Raw genomic sequence first — 19591 nt, 5'->3', positions numbered from 1 at the left:
GAACTTGTCTGTGGCCACCTCCAGATTTGCTCTCTATGAAGCTCAGGTACAAGTGAATATGCATGATAGGTACAAATGAATATATCACGATAGGTACAAATGAATATGTCATGATAGGTACAAATGAATGCAAATTAATACATAATTTTTTGGCCCCAATTTAAGTGAAAAAGTTTTTATTAGAAAGGCAGAATAAACATGCTGGTGAGGTTTTGGAGTTTAGACAGTTCAGCTCCATCAGTTGTGCATTTTTGGTCACGTTGTTTTATGTGTCTGCATCATGTTGGTTTCATTTATAATGTGGAAACAGTAGCACCTGGCTCATAAGCTCATTGTGAGATGCAATGGAAATGAGGAGTGTTGGTGCCTTAGCATAAGGGTATAAATGTATCCTAGTGTATTCGTTTTCTATGCTGCATGACAATCATTGCACACTTAATGGCATAAGAAAACACACATTCGTCATCTCATAATTTCTGTAGGTCACATGCCGGGATTTCTGAGTTAACATTTTTAGTTTTGTACATATCGCAACTATACTTTTTTCTGCAATAAAATTACTCCTGTTCATATTAAGCTTGCAATGTAAAGACTAAGTCATTAAATTTCAGTAAGAACAACTTCTATAATTGATGGTTTAAAAATGTATTATATAGTCATATTCTTAATTTATACATTAGAGGAAAGTATTTCTATCAATTTTATTGTACTTGTCAAATAATTTTTTTTCCCTTCAAATGGGGAGTTTGGGAAGATGAAAGTAACATTTAAAACAACCACAACAATCATACCTTGAGTATTTATAAATCATAGTATCAAATCTAAGATAATATTTTCATTTTATTCTTATAAAGCTAAAATAATATTTTCATTTTAAATGTTCTCTTGATGGGTAAAGAAATAGTTATACTGAAGTATTCCGTGCTAGCTTAAAACCTTATAAGATTTAGTTCCTACTCATTATGGTGATGAAATTTCTACCCTCATCAGGTAACCATTGATTTAGACAATTTAGTTAAGTAAATCTTTAATTGAAATCAACTAGCATCACAAGACTCATGAGAGCCACCAAGAAGGATTAAATACTTGGGTGAAAATAAGGCAATTTAATATGTCAAAATTAGTAAGTTTGATAGTTCTGTATGGGTTCATTAAAGACAATTCAGTAGTAACTTGTAAAGCTGACTTCATAAGAAAAGCTCAGTTCTGGTCTCCATATTGTGACTGTTGAAATGAGAATTTTCTTGATGAAAAACCAGATTTATTTTTCGTATTGTCATTTTCATTTTCAATTGTCCATGTCATTATTTAATACTCTTTTTGATTACTTACTTTGAAAATGTAAGTCATTCTTTCCTGCCTTTGAAGTCACTTAAGTGAACACAGTATCATGAAGTTTCTTATGAGATGAGAGCTGCTGAAAACTATAACAGGGGAAAAAAATCTTGTTTACTTCCTGTCATAGTTTATTTGGTGTTGCTATAAAGGAATACTAGACACTGGGTAATTTGTAAAGAAAAGAGGTTTCTTTGGCTCACAGTTCTGCAGACTATACAAGAAGCATGGCACCAGCATCTGCTTTGGTGAGGCCTCAGGCTGTTTCTACTCATGGCAGAAATTGAAGGGGAGATGCCATGTGCAGAGATCACAGGACAAGAGAGGAAGCAAGAGACGGGGAGGAGGGAGATGCCAGGCTGTTTTTTTTTTTCTTAAACAAGCAGCTCTCTTGGGAACTAATGGAGTGAGAACTACACTCATTACTCTGACAATGGCACCAAAACATTTATGAGGGATCTGCCCCCAAGATCTAAAGACTTCTTGTTAGGCTCCACCTCCGACATTGGGGATCAAATTTCAACTTGAGGTTTGGGAGGACAGATATTCAAACTATGGCACTCCCAAAGTTCAGAGTGGTGTCAGAAAAAAATATGGTTATCATTGAAAATGAGGCATCCTGGATATATGAATGAATTTCCCTATTAACCTAGGCATCGTGTATCATTAGGAACTTTTTTTTTTCTTTCTAATTGCAACAGCACCGTTTTGCTTGAAGCTTTATCAGGAAATTCTACAATTGCCAAATGGTGCTTTGGTGTGGACCTTCCTAAAACCCATATTGCATGGAAAAATACTATACACGCCAAACACTCCAGAAATTAACAAGGTCATTCAAAAGGTAAGTTAAAATAAATGAGAATCATATAGACCATACATATACTAAATCAGGAAGGAATCTTTAAAAATGTCTGACATAATTATTATGCACCTTGGTTATGTAAAAGGCTCTTGTTTTGAATCTACTTCATTTTAGCCTGAGTGTTTTTCCTGTCATTGTTGTTGTTAAATCTGGATTTGCTGACTCCTTCCCTTAGAGGACACTTTGGGGGTTGGGGTTGTTATTTAGAATAATTAATGCAGTGAACTTACAGAACTCTAATACGAAAAGTCAAGGACAATGAGACAGAGAGGAGGACTGTTTGGAGTAATTCCAGGAAAACTTCGAGAACAAATTCTAATCTGTTTTGCTTGGTGCATCCAACAATTAAGAAAGAATCAGACATGATACATACAAACTGATGTATTAGCAGTTAGTATTTTGGTTAGTGATGTTTCTGAATTCACAGTAAGGCTTTGCTTTACCCTGTGGAGAATAAGGTGAGATGAAGACACCAAAGCAGGGTGTACCCAGGAGGCATTGAGACACTATGTGGCTCTGCTTATTTTCCTTTTCTTACATTGTTTAACCTCTCTAATCTATTTACTGCAGGATTTGTTATTATTAATATTTGCACTTTCTTTTCAAATAATTGCGTTGTATTTTCCTGGAGTCTTTTCTTGCCTGCTAGGGGGCCTGTAAGCCTACAGGCACCTGGAAAGGGGACATTTTACCAAGGACACAGGAATAATTTGGTCTTATTGTCAAACACAGAAGAGAAGATACCTGCACTATTCATGATAAACTTCCAAGCCTCAAATAGTATTAATAATTTGGAAACTGTGATCATATGGCATGGAATCATATGAGCAGTTAAGTCATTTTTGATCAAACTTGCCTTCACGAGTTTCATGCTCCTGACCCATGGTTGATGTGTGAGGCCGCAGCACTATTTCCTGTAAGTTCCCTTTCCCACTTTGCCACCTACCTCGGGGGCTGCATTTACCTCTGCCTACTTGAATGGTATTTAAACTTTAAAACATTTATATAATTTATTTAATTTTTGTTTTGTTTTGTTTTTTGGAGAGATGGAGTCTGGCTCTGTCACCCAGGCTGGAGTGCAGTGGTGCAATCATAGCTCACTGCTTGGCTGAAGCAGTTCTCCTGCCTCAGTCTCCCGAAGTGCTGAGATTACAGGTGTGTGCCCCCACGCCCTGCTAACTTTTTAGTTTTTTTTTTTTTTCTTTTGTAGAGGCATAGTCTTGTCTACTTTCTAAAAAAAAATCTTGAAAGTGTCCTTTCGGAGGGGTATTTGCCAAAAGTCTGCACTCTCACATGGAACGACATTGATCTCCATATATCCTCAGTGTGAGCTGTTCTGTTGGGGAGGAACTCTGGCCTCATAGCTGCCATCCCAGGACTGGAAGGACTGGAGCCTCTGCACCATTACTCAAATTTCCTTAGTGTAGTAAGTTTTTAAGGGTTTTGGATATTTAAGGAATTTCACAGAAAATGGCTCCATATCACAGCTCTATTTTAAATTCAAAATTTAAAAGTAGGCCATGACTTTAAAAACAGATGATATGATATATTATTATGTTAATATTATTAATATATGACTACAGCATTGCATATTATGATGTATTCTGCAGTATAACAATTAGTGTGATGATCTCTGCTTTTAAAGAGCTCATCCTGTTGTGGGGAAGAGAAGGCAAATAGCTGAAGAAATAAGTTAGATATACTATGCTGTAAGGACCATTCAGTGCAGCAGAGGCACAGGCTGTGGGGGGCAGCTGGTCTCCCTGGAAAGAAAGATTGGGCAAAGCACTTGGAAACATGGGTTGTCTAAGCCCCTGTGAGGTGGAGACGGGAGGATTGTGGGCCTGGACAGAGGTGTGGGGAGGTGCCAAGCCCCACATGTGTGTTCTGAGAATGATGAGAATTTTTGAAAAATCACCAAAGACTTCACTGGTTCTTGCTTAGCCCCTTTTTAGATATTGCAGGCAGTGTTGAGAGCTGATGTCTTTTTTACTTATTTAAAATGGCTAACAACTTTGCATGCAGGTGTCCTGGTTTTGCACTTGTAAAGCTGATTTTATGGCATTGTACCTGAGATGAATTATCCTAGCAGTCAGCCACGGCTATTTGGTTTTATGTAAATTGTTTCTAGTCATTAGACTCATGGTCTAAAGTCCCATAGAGCTGGGAGACGCTTGTAGCTTTGCCACTTGGGCTATGTGAAGCAATATTATCTACAGTGTTGGAGTGGCCCATGCTATAAATTATTTAAGACATGGTCTTTTTCTCTCCATTACTTCTTGTTAGGTGGAACCATCTGAAGTTGCCATTTTTGCAGGAAAAAAGAAATCTATAAAAGTTGGTAATTTCATTTGGTTTAACTTGTAATGGCACAGGTGACACCCAGAAGCGTGATGCTGTGGTAAGAAACGTGTGTGTGTGTTGGAAGGCTGGATTTTGGTCCCCCTTTTTCTAACTCTCTGTGACCTTGGGCTTATTGCATTCTCTTTGAAGGACTCTTCTCCTCTATCTGTGAAATGAAAGACTTGAGTAGATCCATGATTTTCAGTCATCTGGGAGACGGCTGTTCATGGGGGATACATCAGAATTACCCACGGACCCTTAGTAAGGCCTTCCCACTCTGGGCTCTGATATCCCTGTCCCTGAACACTTGTACCCCTCACACCCATCCATACTCTTCCACAGAGCTGTGTGCACCTCTATCTATCAGCCTTAAAGACAGTGGAGGTCAAGCATTTTCATGAACTGGAAAAAAAAAATGATGGCCACAAACTTCTAGAGAGTGTTAAAAGGTAAACTTAGGGACATTAAAATTTCAACAAGTTTATTTGAGCATTCGGTTATTCATGAATTAGGCAATGCCAGACAATTCAACCCTCCACTGACTATGTTGGGGTGTGGGATGTGGGGTAATAGAAGAAGCTTGTATAAAGTGTTTGCTGCAGCAACAGGGAGAAAATATATTTGTTAAAGTAAAAAGTCCCTTGTTGGAGGTTAGTTGGAGGTTTCTGATTGGTTAATTTTAACTTTTGTTTTACTGTTTGCATTGAATTGGGTTTTGGTTTGCCTACATAGGAACTCAAGGTGCTATAGCTGTCTTAGCCTAACAGCCTCCCGATCAACTATTTTAACAGGAGTTAATTTAACTCATACTCTAAGGGTGTCAGACTCAGTATTTGCAAAGAAATTGATGCTATTTCCATGTTATTAGTCAAGAGATTCCAATGCATTAGTATGCTCTTTTTATTTTATAGGTCAGAGTCATGTTCAGTTTTGGCCCTAGGCTGACGAAAAATTGAAGAACAATGTGTAGACACAATGTGAGCTTGAAGGGAGGCTATGAAAGAAAAACAGATAAAATAATTATATTGTTTTCCCAAGAATAAGTAGCATGCCTGAGATGATACTTCAGTGAGAAGCACCAGGCACATTCTAGGCCCCTGCTGCACAAAGTAGGTTTAGTCTGGGCTTCTAAGGGATATATAAGCCCATGAAAACAGACCATCTTGTTTTCATCTAGCTCTCTCCCTTTGGCTAAAGGAGAGAGCTTTGAACTGTCACACTCAGTGTCCTCCTTTGTGAAACTGGGCTAAATCATAACTCTCTCTGTGCCATTTGGAAGTGGAAAAAATACCAGAAATAATACTCAGAAAATAGTAAACCAATGGGATCTCCTCCCCTAAAAGTGTTATTCCCAGAAATGCATTCTGCCATTGTTGCCTCTGGGGAGTGGGGAAGACAGATGTCACCTCAGAAAGAGGAAAGAGATGGTGGAGGCCAGTGGTTCCAACCAGGGTGGGGTCGGAGAAATTTTACCCAACTGGGCACATGTGACAGTATCTGAAGATATTTTTAGTGTCACAAGTAGGAGGCACTGCTGGCATCTGGAGGCTGGAGGCCAGGGATGCTGCTATACATCCTACAATGCACAGGAAAGCCCCCACCCCCAAACAAATAATGATCTGGCTTACAATGTTAGTGGTGCTGAGGTTGAGAAACCCCAGCATAAAGGGGTATATAATGCCAGACGGGAGCGGGTGGGAGCCCCTGGGAAAAGAAGGATGAAAGTAGAGGAAGCTGGTGGTCAGGTGGGCATCCTGGCTTCTCCTCTACTGGTGATGGTCCCAAACAGGGGCTGTGGGATGATGGAGGAGCTGCAAGCTGAGGACCTTGGCCCTACACATGTGTCTTGGGGGATAGTCCCTGTGTAGGCTGGCCCTGAGCTAGCATGTTGTCCTAGCAGTGTGGCTGAGCAGAGGAAGGATACCTGAATTAGTGTCTCTGAGCATGGAGTAGAAGGGAGCCAGATTTCCCTGACATCCATGTCCTGAGCCAGTGTGTCCAGTGGAGGCCTTGGGGACCTGCTATGAGCCGGCTGCTGTGAGAGCAAGGTGGCCTCAGCACCAAGATGGCCTAGGCCAGGCTGGCAGAGGAGATGGCTGAGGCTCAGAAAGCAGGAGCTGAGGTGAGAAGGAAGCAGCAAGGGAGAAGGAAGAGCCAGACCCTGAGGTTCCAGGTAAGATACTGGCCCTGGCAGCACCATAGACAGGCAGACGAGGCACATGGCTGCAGGAGTCCCGGGCCCTCCACCCCTGACTGTCACCAGGCTGCTCCTGGAGAACATCAGGGGGTTTGAGCATTCACCCCAAAAAGCCTGAATCACTCAGAAGATGCTGTTTGAACAGGGAGCCACTGTCAGCAGGCAATTTTAAGACGTTGTTCTCTCTTCACCATCCCCAGTGGGTAAAAACTGGATCAGCTACAGGAAATAGAGAACTACATTTTCTTTGCAGCCCCAAGCAGTGAGGTGTTAGATATTTGGCTTTATAGCATCATATGTCTGTATGCATAACATCAATCAGGACACAGAGAAGGTCCCATAAAATGGCAGCCCTACATTGGGAACCTGCCTGATCCTCTGTCTGGAAGCCGCCTGCAGAGGAGGGACTCTGATAGTTACATTTGTTTCCAAGTCTTCCCATTGCTGCTCAAGATGGCAAAGTTTTTCAGTAACCTTGTGTATCACTCCAGACATGGCAGCAGCCCACACATATCTGGAATTTAAATGCCACACTTCCTTGGGATCCAGTGTGCCTGAGACGCATGTCCTCACCTGACCACTGTGTTGGAGAGGTCCTTCCTCCTTTCAGGCTGGCCTCAGCAGGTGGCAGAGATCAGAGAGGGCCACCAGCGGTGACCCAGGCAGCCACTCCCTGATCCCTCTCTCCCTGTCCTCTCAATGCCCAGGGCAGCCGGTGCTCCTACCTCCAGTTCCAGCTGTGGGGGTCTCCAGCTGTCTTTCTCTTCCCTTTGTTCCTGGAGCTCATCCTCCAACCTTCTTAAGAAGTATCTTCTCTCTTCAGGCACCCCCTAACAGGCGCTGTGTGTTTTTTGCTTTGTTTTTAAATTAACATAGAGTAAGTTCGGCAGGCTTTTTTTCGGTCAACAGCTCTCACATTTGTCTGGATCAGTACACAGAACAGTTCCATTGCCCGAGCCCACACCAAATCCCTCATTTTGTCCCTTGGTAATCACACTGTCTTCCCACCCTAAACCCATCTGTTCTCTGTCACTATAGGTTTTTCTCTGTGAGAATGCCCTATAATGGAATTATCATCTGTAACCTTTGAAAGTGGTCTCTCTTGCTCAGTACGAGGGCTGTGATTCACCCAGGTCATTGTGTGTATCAGTAGTTGCCTCCTCTTTATTGCCAAGTGGTATTCTGTGGTGTGGATTCACTGCAGTTTGTTCATCCATTCACCCACTAAAGGGCATGTGGGTTTTTTCTAGTCTTTGGCGATTATCAGTGGAGCTGTTTTCTCGCTTTTATCACGACTTGAAATTATCTCATTGACTTATGGGCGTACTTGTTTATTATTTGTCGCCTGCTGTAATATAAGCTTCATGAGGGGCAGTAGCTTGCCTGTTTTCTTGGCCACCGTCCCCAGTGCCTAGAAGAATGCTAGGAATACCTTCAGCAGTGGCTGTTGAATAAATTAAAGAATAATAATTATTTGGCTCTTGTACCCATTTGAGCCAAAGACATTCTAGTGTGAAATATACAAGGGAGGTAGAGTAGACTGTATGCCAAGCCCTCTGACCGCTGCCAGAGCCTGGCCTTAGCTTTGCAGATCTGCAATAGCTTTGTCTGAGTTTAGCAGTGGTGAGTGCCATCAAGAAGATTATCTCCCAAGGCCATTGATTTCATTTACTGAGCTTGGGCCAGGCACCTTATGTGGATTATCTCATGTATGCCTCACAGTCAGCACTGCAGGTAGGTACTAATATCCCCATTGTATAGCTAGGTAAACCAAGGTTGAAAGAGGATAAGTTAGCTTGTCCAGGATCACACACCTAGCAAGTGGTGGAGCTGGATTTCAGGCCCAGCGTATTATTTTGAAGCCTGTGATATGGTTTGGCTGTGCTCCCACCCTCATCTCATCTTGAATTGTAATAATCCCCACATGTCAAGGGCAGGGCCAGGTAGAGATAACTGAATCACTGGGGCAGTTTTCCCCATACTGACTGCTCTTGTGAGAGTGAATAAGTCTCATGAGATCTGAAGGTTTTATAAATGGGAATTCCCCTGCACAAGCTCTCTTGTCTGCTGCCATGTAAGACATGACTTTGATCCTCGTTTATCTTCTGCCAAGATTATGAGGCCTCCCTAGCCATGTGGAACTGTGAGTCAATTAAACCTCTTTCCTTTATAAATTACTTAGTCTCAGGTATGTCTTTATTAGCAGCATGAAAACAGACTAATACAGCCTGTATTAGTTTTCTCAGGCTTCCATAACACAGTACCACAGATTGAGTGGCTTAAACCACAGAAATTTATTTTCTCAACATTGTGGAGGCTGAATGACCATGATCAAGGTGATGGCAGGACTGGTTTTTCCTGGGGCCTCTGGCTTGCAGACAGCCATCTTCTCTTTGTGTCCTCACATGGTTGTCCCTCTGTGTGTGTGTCCTAATATCCTCTTTTTATAAGGACATCAGTTATATGGATTACAGTCCACCCCAATGACCTCATTTTAACTTAATTGATGATTTAAATAGGATCTTTAAAGACCTATTTCCAAACAAGGCCACATTCTGAAATATCGAGGGTTAAGACTTCAGCATATGAATTTGGGAAGCACATAATTCAGCCAGCCCACAACAGTGCCTCTTTGGAATGATCTTTTACCACTTGTAAATGGAAATAATTAGAGCTATCTATGAAACTTGCAAACCCTCTCCTTATGGTTTTGCAGCTGGTTATGGAATCACATTGAAAAATAGTAGCCCAGGGAGGCTAGTTTGCTAATTACTACAGGAACGTAGGACTGCATACTAAAAACAAAAAATAAGTAGGAAGCACTTGGAAACCAGTTGCAGGTCATCTCTCAGCAGCCACCTGTCCTCGGGACCTATATGAATTCCCCACTGAACCTTGGATGCTCACAATGCATGGCGTTTGTTCCCTGGGAACGTTCCAGGGCAGGGTCCAATCTCACTCATCTGTGTTAACTACCTAGCACGGTACAATGATGCACAGTGTTTGCTTGTAAAAAGCTTGTTAAACTGCATTTATGTATGAAGATTTTTGTTGCAAAGCCATTTGGAGGAGGAGAAGATGTGCCTCAAATTGCTTTCTTAATTAAAAATTTTCCCTAAAAATTGAGCTAAACGTTACTTCCCCCTTCCCTTTGGTCACTAGAGACCTCCTCTGTCAGAGAACCAACAATGTCTTTTTTACTCTGACAATAGTTTGCTCTCAAGTTACTGAAGCAGTAACTTAGACATGCCTATCCATGGGAGACCTGCTAATTTGTGCCTGAGCAAATTTTTGCAGACTGAGGATGGCTTGCAGCTGGTGGTAGGAAAGCTGATCCACAATGGCCAACTTTTAGTTTTCCCTGTAGTCCAGGTATGTTCTGTAAATAGGGCTTGGTGCTAGGTATATGAGCCAAGACTGAGAACCAGGAACCTACTGGTGACTATGACCACCCTGTGGCTATTGTGCAGAACCCTACCTTACATGAGGCATCAAAGCATTGGCATCCCTGCCTCAACCTCCCTCATGCCCTTAGATTAGCTTCTGTGGCTTCATACCTTTGCCAGCATCACATCCCAAGAGGCTTTTTTTTCTTTTTCAAAAAATATCAGACTGTGCTTAAAACTGTAGCTTTTGGTACTTTCAGTGATCTTGACATATTTAAGAAATCTGATTACTTTTTCTTTTTGTTCTTTTCATGGCATCTGCATTTTTTTGCTGTTTCCTGAGTGCAGTGTCCATTTTGTTATTAGCCAATGTCTCAGTCAAGGTTCAAGCAGAAAAGAGAAAACTGGTTAAGTTTAATATGAATAATTATTACTATAAAAAGGCGTTGGAGTAACGGTGGATTGGTTATCAACAGTGAAGAGATCTCTAAAGAATGCAGCAATGGCAGATACAGGGAATAACTCTTGCCCCTAGAGCTGGGGCAGAGAACCCAAGGAAGAAACAGAACTAGAAGTAGCTTCCCCATCCAGGCTTGAAATCCAGACCCTACTGAAGTTAGCACAACCATGGCCCACAGTATGGCAGAGAAAATCACTGAGGTGAGTGGTAATTGCCATGAATCTGCACTCTGGGGTGTCCGGAGAAGTTCTACACTTTTCAACTCTGCAAGGCTATAAAAGGGCATGCCTGAGGAAGTCATCTAGGTGGACATGTCACACCTGCAGAAATCCCTGGGACACCACTCTTTGGGATGCTGTGGATGTTGCCTATGAGAAGGTGCCATGTGCTGCTGGTTATGCGCATTGCAGGAGCTGAGGTTTAGAGAAGCTAGATGTGGGGGAATCCAGGAGCTTGCTCCATGGTAGCCTGTTGGAAGCAGCACACTGGAATCTGGAAGAGAAAATCCCTCTTCCTTCACTGTCCCTCCAGAGCCCTCTTCTGGCAAAGCTTACCAGTGTATCAATTGGCAAGGGAGAATGTCTAAAAGGCCCAACTTTATTATTGCAGAACAGGCAATGAAGGGTGAATTTCGAGTTGTGAGAAGGTAAATTAATAACTGGCCAGCTGTATATCGGTTTCTTTGTTTTAGACTATTGAAGTACAAAGAGTTTCCATAAAGCACATGAGTTCTTAAATGTAAGTTTTAATTTATCAAACCTATATTGAATAGAGGGAAGAATTACCTGCTCTAATCCTGACACTGCTAAGAGCTAATGTTGGTTGGAAACCTCATTTATGCCTTATACCTACAACAGGGGTTGGCAATTGTCATACATGTTTTGCAGGTAAAGAAAGTGAGTCTTAGGGGTAAGTAACCTTATCAAGAGCTGTCAACAGGAGGCAGAGATGAGATTTGAAACAAAGTCTGTTTAACTCTAAGGCCAATGTTTTATTTTTTCTGTTATATTTTACTGTATTCTCCAAGTAGAAATTCACATGTGAGTATATCTATTTCTGCCTCAGAGGAACTGCTTGTGGTATGAAGGAGATGTGGAGTCCCAGTGACAAGGGCATAGGGAAGACTGGTTCCTATGGAAGGAGCTGGCCTCAAGCTGCCAAATTTGGAATATCGGGTTATGATGGGCAGAGATCGGCTGTCAGTCTCATCTATCTGGTATAGTGGATTCTGATTGGATCTGGAGTGACAGAGCAGGACAGATAGAGAGTTTTACATTTGCTCATAGTTCCAGAACTCTAACACCAATAATTTCACTGTTTTAAATGCAGATTGAATCACTCTTTATTGAGCACTTACTTCTGTAAAGTTAGAGGAACCATCATGTACACTGTATTAGTCCGTCCTCACACTGCTATGAAGAAATATGGGAAACTGAGTAATTTATAAAGGAAGGAGGTTTAATTGACTCACAGTTTCACATGGCTGGGGAGGCCTCTGGAAACTTACAATCATATTGGAAGGCACCTTTTCACAGGGCAGCAGGAGAGAATGAGAAATGAGCAAAGAGGAAACCCCTTATAAAACCATCAGATTTCGTGAGAACTTATTCACTATCACAAGAATAGCATGGGGAAACGGCCCCCATTATTTAATTACCTCCCACCATGTTCCTCTCACGACACGTGGGGATTATGGGAAGTACAATTCAAGATGAGATTTGGGTGGGGATTATGGGAAGTACAATTCAAGATGAGATTTGGGTGGGGACACAGCAAAACCATATCAGATGCTTTCCCAAGTCCTCCCTCATTTACTTCTCACAGGAACCCCAGGGAGTGGACATTGTTAAATCCATTTTATAGATTAAAAAAATAGTAAGAATTGGGAATGTTTATATTCCCAAGTTTATTAGATGATAAACAGAAGCTCATGGCTTGAATCCAAATTTGGCAGACTCTGCAGCCAATTTATTTTTATTGGCCATATTTACAGTATTAGTTATAAAATAATAAAGATCCTGTATACTAAAGCTTCTTTCACTATCATCAGTTTGGAATACTGGGTACCTAATTTACCTCATTTTTAAAAATAACTTTGTGTAGCAATGCATGGCATTTCACCCATCCCCAGAATCCTGACTGCCTTCACCTTTGGGAGGATGAGAATGAAGTAATACAGTTTAAAGATATTTATTTGTTTGTAAGCAGTAGAGATGGGAAACAGCTTGGCCATCAACACAGAATTTGGTGAATCAGATATAGACTGATCTTCAGGAGAATATCAGGCAAAGTGAAGAATAAGCACAGGCTATTGCTAGTGTTGTCATTAAATGGACGCAAAGCCTGATAACTAACTTCCATAGAAATAAAAATTCTTGGTTCCATGATACTTATTAAGGGTGAAAAATGCCAGTGAAGTGGAAGCTGCCCAAGCCTGGAGTCTACATAAACCTGTACAGGCTGGAAGTGCACAGGCTCTGCACATATGTGGGGCTATTTACATGTGCAAAGCAATGGGGAACAGCACTGGTGGGACCTTTAGGCAGGTCAAGATCTTTCCCAGGGAGCCCTACAGAGAGAACAAAATTCATTGCAATCCACTTTCTGACTGTAGGCATCAAATCAGTTATCGGAAAGCAAGTTGTCAGTGGTTCAGCGATGCTCTCAGATGGGTGAAAGTGGCCAATATGGAACATTTTATCAAAACTCAGCGAAGTTGCCCAGAGTAGAAGTAATTACATTTTACAAGTGGTCTTGTTTGCTATGATCTCCTATAAAATAGCAGTTCTCTAAGACAGCAGTATCAGTAGACCTGTGAGTGTACTTTTTCTGTGAGACTAGATAATATCCAAACCCTCAGATGAGCATAGATATTGCTCTTTTACTGATCTTGGATACCTGCAATTTTCCATCATTCATCTTCCTGTGTGCTTGGAAATGGTGGTCTATTTGATACAATCTTAATTAATTTATTAGTGAAATAGCACATTAGAACATGAGGAAAAATTATAAACATATAGTTCAAAAAATAATAAAAAAACACAAGATGTACTTTAAACAAATGAAAAGATGCTCAAACTTAAGTAATAGTAAGAGAAATGAAAATCCCCAAAATGAGATATCCACAAATGAGATATCATATCAAAATGGTAAAGCCTCAAAATTTGATATATTTTGTTGTTTGGAGGTATTAGGAGAGAGTCACTCTCATACATTGCTGTTGGGAGTATATTCGTGTGAAGTCTTTGAGGCCATGTTGGGAATATCTATCAATACTACAAAGACAGATATTCGCACATGCAAACAAGGATATTTATTGTGCCATTGTTTGTAAGCAGTAGAGATGGGAAACAGAGACTGGACATCAATACAGAATTGATTGAATCAGTTACAGACTGATCTTCAAGAGAATTTCAGGCAAAGAAAGAACGTGGATAGTATGAGCGAAGAAAAACAGAATACCAACACATGCATCTGTTTTTGGAAACATATAGATAAACTCAGGGGGTCCACATTGAAAAACCAGTAACGATGCTTCCTCTGCATTTGAAACTGGGCTTCTAGGGGAGAGAGTAGAACCCTTTTGAAGGCTTGGAATTTGGTACAGTGCAAAAAGTGTATACAAGATAAAATCCCAGGAAGTCTTTTAAGCTAGTTATTTCATGTTCTATTGAATTTGTGTGCCATATTGAGGACATAGGGCATTGGAAGTGAGTGTTAACATCCTGGGGGGCTGGCTGTGTGCCCTCTAAATGCCCCGTCTAGCCATGTCCTCTGTATGGGAAGGTCAGGGCACAGGTCCCTTTTGTTTTAGGGGCAACAGACCAGCCTTTCTCTTTTCCTCCCATCCATCCATCCATCCATCCATCCATCCATCTACTCATGCATCCATCTATCCATTTATCTATCAATAAATTCATTCATTTATCTGTCCATCCAACCATCCATCCATCCATTCATCCATCCATCCACAAATCTATCTGTCCATTCATCTATGCATTCATCCACCCGTCTATCCACCCATCCACCCATTCATTCATCCACACACCTATTCATTCATCCATCCATCCATCCATCCATCCATCCATCCATCCATCCATCCATCCACACATTTATCTCTTCATTCATCTATCCATTCATCCACCCATCTATCCACCCACTCATTCATCCACACATCTATTCATCCATCCATCTAGCCTTCTATCCATCCATCTATCCATCCATTCATCTATCCGTCCATCCATTTATCTATTCATCCATTGATCTATCTATCCATCCATCCATCCATTCATCCATCCATCTATCCATCCATTCATCCATCCATTTATCTATCCATCCACACATCCATCCGTCCATTCATCTATTTGTTCATCTGTCTGTCCATCCATCCATCCATTAATCTATCAATCCATTCATCCATTTATCTATTCGTCCATTCACACATCCATCCATTCATCCATGTCTTCATTCATCCATCCATCCACACATCTATCTGTCCATTCATCTATCCATTCATCCATCCATCTATCTATCCATACACTCATTCATTCATCCACACATCCATCCATCCACCCATCCATCTGTCCATTCATCCATACATCCAAATCTATCTATCCATCCATTCGTTTATCTATTCAACCATCCACACACCCATCTATTCATTTATCTGTTTGTCCATCCATCCATCCATCCATCCATCCATATATCCATCTATCCATTTATCCATTTAAATCCATCCACACATCCATCCATCCATCCATCCATCCATCTATTCATTCATTCATCCATCTATTCATCTATCCATTCATCCATTTATCTATTCATCCATCGACACATCCATCCACCCATCCATCCATCTATCCATCCATCCATCCATCCATATATCCATCTATCCATTTATCCATTTAAATCCATCCACACATCCATCCATCCATCCATCCATCCATTCATCCATCCATCCATCCATCCGTCTGTCCATCCATTCATCCACCTATTCATTCATTCATCCATCTATTCATCTATCTATCCATTCATCCATCAATCCATTCATCCATTTATCTATTCATCCATCGACACATCCATCCATCCATCCATCCATCCATCCATCCATCCATCCATCCATCTATACATTCATCCATTTATTCATCTATCCTCCCAACCATTCATTTGTCCATTTATCCAAGATGGGGAGGAAGCAGGCTCTTATTAGTATGAAGTGCATTGAGGGGAATCGGGGGATGCTCTATCCGTGGGTTTTTCCCTTCCTGATTTTGGCCAAGTGAAAGAGAAATATTTTTCTTTTATCTACTCAGAATATGTCTACTTGTTTCCTTTTCAAATCTTCAAATTCCTCTGCCTCATTCCCCTTTGATGCAATCAGAAAAAGGTCTGAATAAGGAGGGAAGAGGGTGATATAACTAAGAAAATAATTGATATAACAAAAAATAATGAAAACAACAGAACAAATAAACCCAGAGCTAATATCTTGGGCTATGACCTAGTCACATTTTAATATTTTCCTCTATCTTAAAAGAAAGAATAACTGCAAGTAAGAGAGGAATAAATCATTTTCTAAAATTAAAAGTTAGTAGGTGGTGTAAATGAAACCAAACCCCAAGACATTTCTCCTAATTAAATAAAATGGAAATAAGACGTTAATCACAGGATATCTGAGAATCCTGACACACTTTTAGTTGGGATTATGAGCTCTGAGCCTCATTAGTTCCCTATAATCTTCTGAAGGTGATTAATTAAACAATATAATTATGAATTCATAGATTTAAATGTGGTAAATGTATTTCAGTCCATTGCAGTCTTTGTTTTTTTTTTTTTTTTTTGATGCTCAAATAATCCCATCTGTGGTCAGTGGGCACCTCTTCATTTAGAATTCCATGTTCTTTTAAAAATTAAATTTTTAATTTGGAGGCAGTTGTAGATTTACATGCATTTGTAAGAAACAACATGGAAAGATCGGTGTACCCTTCACTGGGTTTCCTAATGGTAACATCTCATGAAACTACCTATAATGCAGTATCACAAACAGTATTCTGCCATTGATACAGTTCACTTGTCTTCTGATTTCACCAGTTTTACTGTGTGTGTGTGTGTGTGTGTATTTAGTTTTATGCAGCCTTAGCACCTGTGTAGGTTTGTGTATTCATCACCAGCACTGAAGCAGAACAGCCACATCACAGCAGGGTCTCTTGCTTTACCTTTCATAACCACAGCCATTAATTCCTACACCACTCCCCCGCAAGTCCCTGACCCCTGCCAGTCACCAACCAGGTCTTCATTTCTATAATTTTGTCATTTCTAGATTGTTGTATACATGGAATTATACAGCCTGTAACCATTTGGGATTGACTTTTTAAACTTAGCATAATTCCCTAGAGTGGTATCCATATTGTGCAGATTCAGGAGTTCATACATTTTTATTGCTGAATAACATTCCCTGGTATGCATGGTCCACAGGTTCTTTAACCATTTGCACATTGTGGGACATCTGGGTTGTTCCCACCTTTTGGCTATTGTGTCTTCTCTTTCCCTTTTCTTGCCTTCCTGTGGATTACTTAAACATTTTTGAGCATCCTCACCCTAAGACATGATTTTAGGATACCTATCCTAAAAAATGATTTATTGATACTGTCTTTGAGTGTATCTTTTTGTATGATGTTCTTACAAAGAACATCTGGATCTAGATATTACAATACAGACATACACACGTGGCTTACCACAGTTCATTGGCATTGAGATTTTACCACTTCAAGCCAGGTATGGAAATCCACTTCGACTTAGGTCCCTTTACCTTCTCCGCTTTTAAATATCATCATCTTGACTATCAGATGGTGTTATGATTTATGTTTGAATCATCAAATGTATTTCATAAAACTCATGGAAAACAGTATAGTCTGTTGTATTCACCCACATTTCTGCTCTTTCTGTTGTTTTTTTCTTCCTTCCCAATGCTCCAAGATTCCCTGTCATATTTTCATTTTTTAAAGTTTTTCTTCATCTGAGAATGTCTTTATTTTATCTTCATTCCTAAAAGATATTTACATTAGATTCGGAATTCACAATGACAATTCTTTTCTTACATCATGATGAATGTTAGGCTACTTTCTTCTGGCTCCCAGGGTTTCAGATGAGAGATTTGCTAACCTTTGAGTGGGTGTTCCCTAGAGGTAACATGTCGTGGTTCTCTGGCTGCTTTAAAGCTTTTATTGTGTTCAGATTTTAGAAGTTTAATTATAGTGTGCTTTAATGTAGATTTCTCTCAGTTTATCATATTGAGTGTTTGCTAAGTTTCCTGAGTCTGTAGGTTTTTGTATTTCTACAATTTTAGGAAGTTTTTCAGCCATTGTTTCCTCTCATACTCTTTCAGTTCCACTCAGTTTCTCCTCTCTTTCAGAGACTCTAATGACACCAATATTGAAATTTTTATTATTGTCCTACAGGTACTTGAGGCTCTGTTCACTTTTCTATCAATCTCCTTTCTCCCTGTTGCACAGATTGGGTACCACACATTGATCAACTCTCAGGTTCAGTGGTTCTCTCCTCTGCCATATCCATTCTTCTACTGAGACCATCTAGTGAGTTCTTGTATTTGCGTTGTTGCATTGTCCATTTCTGGAGTATCCATGTGGTTCTTTTTTATAACTTCTTTTTATTCATTGAGATTTTCTGCTATTTTGTTTGCTTCAAGACAATTTGTAATTGCTTGTTGAAGCATTTTTTTTTTTTTTTTTTAATGATGGGTGCTTTAAAACAGTAGCCAGGTTACTCCAATATCTGATGTGTCTCAATATTGGCATCAATTGATTGCTTTTCTTAATTCGAGTTGTCTTTTCTTTGGTTATTTTTATAATGGGTGGTTTTCAATTGTATCGTGGGTATTTTGAGCAATATAATAGGAGACTTTGAGCCCTATGCGAAAATCTTTTATTTTTGTGGGTAGTCGTTCTACTTAGGCTTAACACACAGATCTTAGCCCACTTTGTGTGCTGTAGTTCCAATAAGAGTTTAATTTTGGTTTATCTGATGCATCTGGGACTCCCTGATGCTGCCGTATGAAAGGACAGGTGAGATTTCTCCAGTCCAGCTGCCTCCATGTTGGGGAGATGGAGCCTCCAGAAGTTGGAGAAGAAGGGGACTTCTTAGGAGCCCAGGTCTTTGTTGCATCAGGAGCCATACTGCTGTGGGGCAGCCAGTGTTTCCAGGCCAGGTCACTTGATATTGTGGAATATTCCTTGCCTTGTCTCCTGGGTGCTTGTCGTGGTTCCTCTGCCCTCAGGGGAAGAACAACCATTTCCCTGGCTGTTCATTATCAGTGTCATCCTAGCTGATACACCTGTTGGTGTTGCAGGGGCAGCTTGGCTGCCTTCTGTTACTAGAATGTTAGAAATGTGAGGTATTTTGGCTGGGGATTTTAATGTGTGTGTGTGTGTGTATTCTCTATTTGTAGTTTTTAAATATTTTACAGATCTTCTACATGTGTTGCATTAATAATGTCATTCAACCTTTGCATATCTGTATGCAATTTTGGTTAGTATAGCTGGCGTTTACTGAGTATTTGCTATGTGCCAGGCCTGGTGCCAAGGTATTGGAATACTAATTTGTCTTAATACTTACAAAAATCTCTATCCCTATTTTTTTTTTTTTTTTTTTTTTTTAGATGGAGTCTTGCTTTGTCGTCCAGGCTGGAGCGCAGTGGCGCAATCTTGGCTCACTGCAAGCTCCATCTCCCGGGTTTATGCCATTCTCCTGCCTCAGCCTCCCGAGTAGCTGGGATTACAGATGCCTGCCACTGTGCCTGGCTAATTTTTTGTATTTTTTAGCAGAGATGGGGTTTCATTGTGTTAGCCAGGATGGTCTCAATCTCCTGACCTCATGAGCCACCCGTCTCGGCCTCCCAAAGTGCTGGGATTACAGGTGTGAGCCACCACTCCCGGCCTCTATCCCTATTTTTATTGAAGGCTGAAGCTGAGAGTTCAAAGTTTTTCTCTGTTTGC

At 40.6% G+C, this 19591-nt stretch overlaps 1 protein-coding gene across 3 annotated transcripts in view; it reads left to right on the top strand.

Moving 5' to 3' along the window:
• Positions 1–19591, top strand: part of ABCA13 (ATP binding cassette subfamily A member 13) — a 486937-nt gene that overhangs the window by 141840 nt on the left and 325506 nt on the right. For all 3 annotated transcript variants that reach the window (XM_054559199.1, XM_024249790.2, XM_054559198.1), the window contains one exon: positions 2037–2176. In XM_054559199.1, the coding sequence (XP_054415174.1) occupies positions 2037–2176 (140 nt within the window). The remainder of the gene's footprint in view (positions 1–2036; positions 2177–19591) is intronic.

The sequence above is a fragment of the Pongo abelii genome, chromosome 6 (assembly GCF_028885655.2).
Source record: "Pongo abelii isolate AG06213 chromosome 6, NHGRI_mPonAbe1-v2.0_pri, whole genome shotgun sequence".
NCBI lineage: Eukaryota > Metazoa > Chordata > Mammalia > Primates > Hominidae > Pongo > Pongo abelii.
Note: the sequence above shows the minus strand (reverse complement) of the source record. Positions and strands in the feature narration are given on the sequence as shown.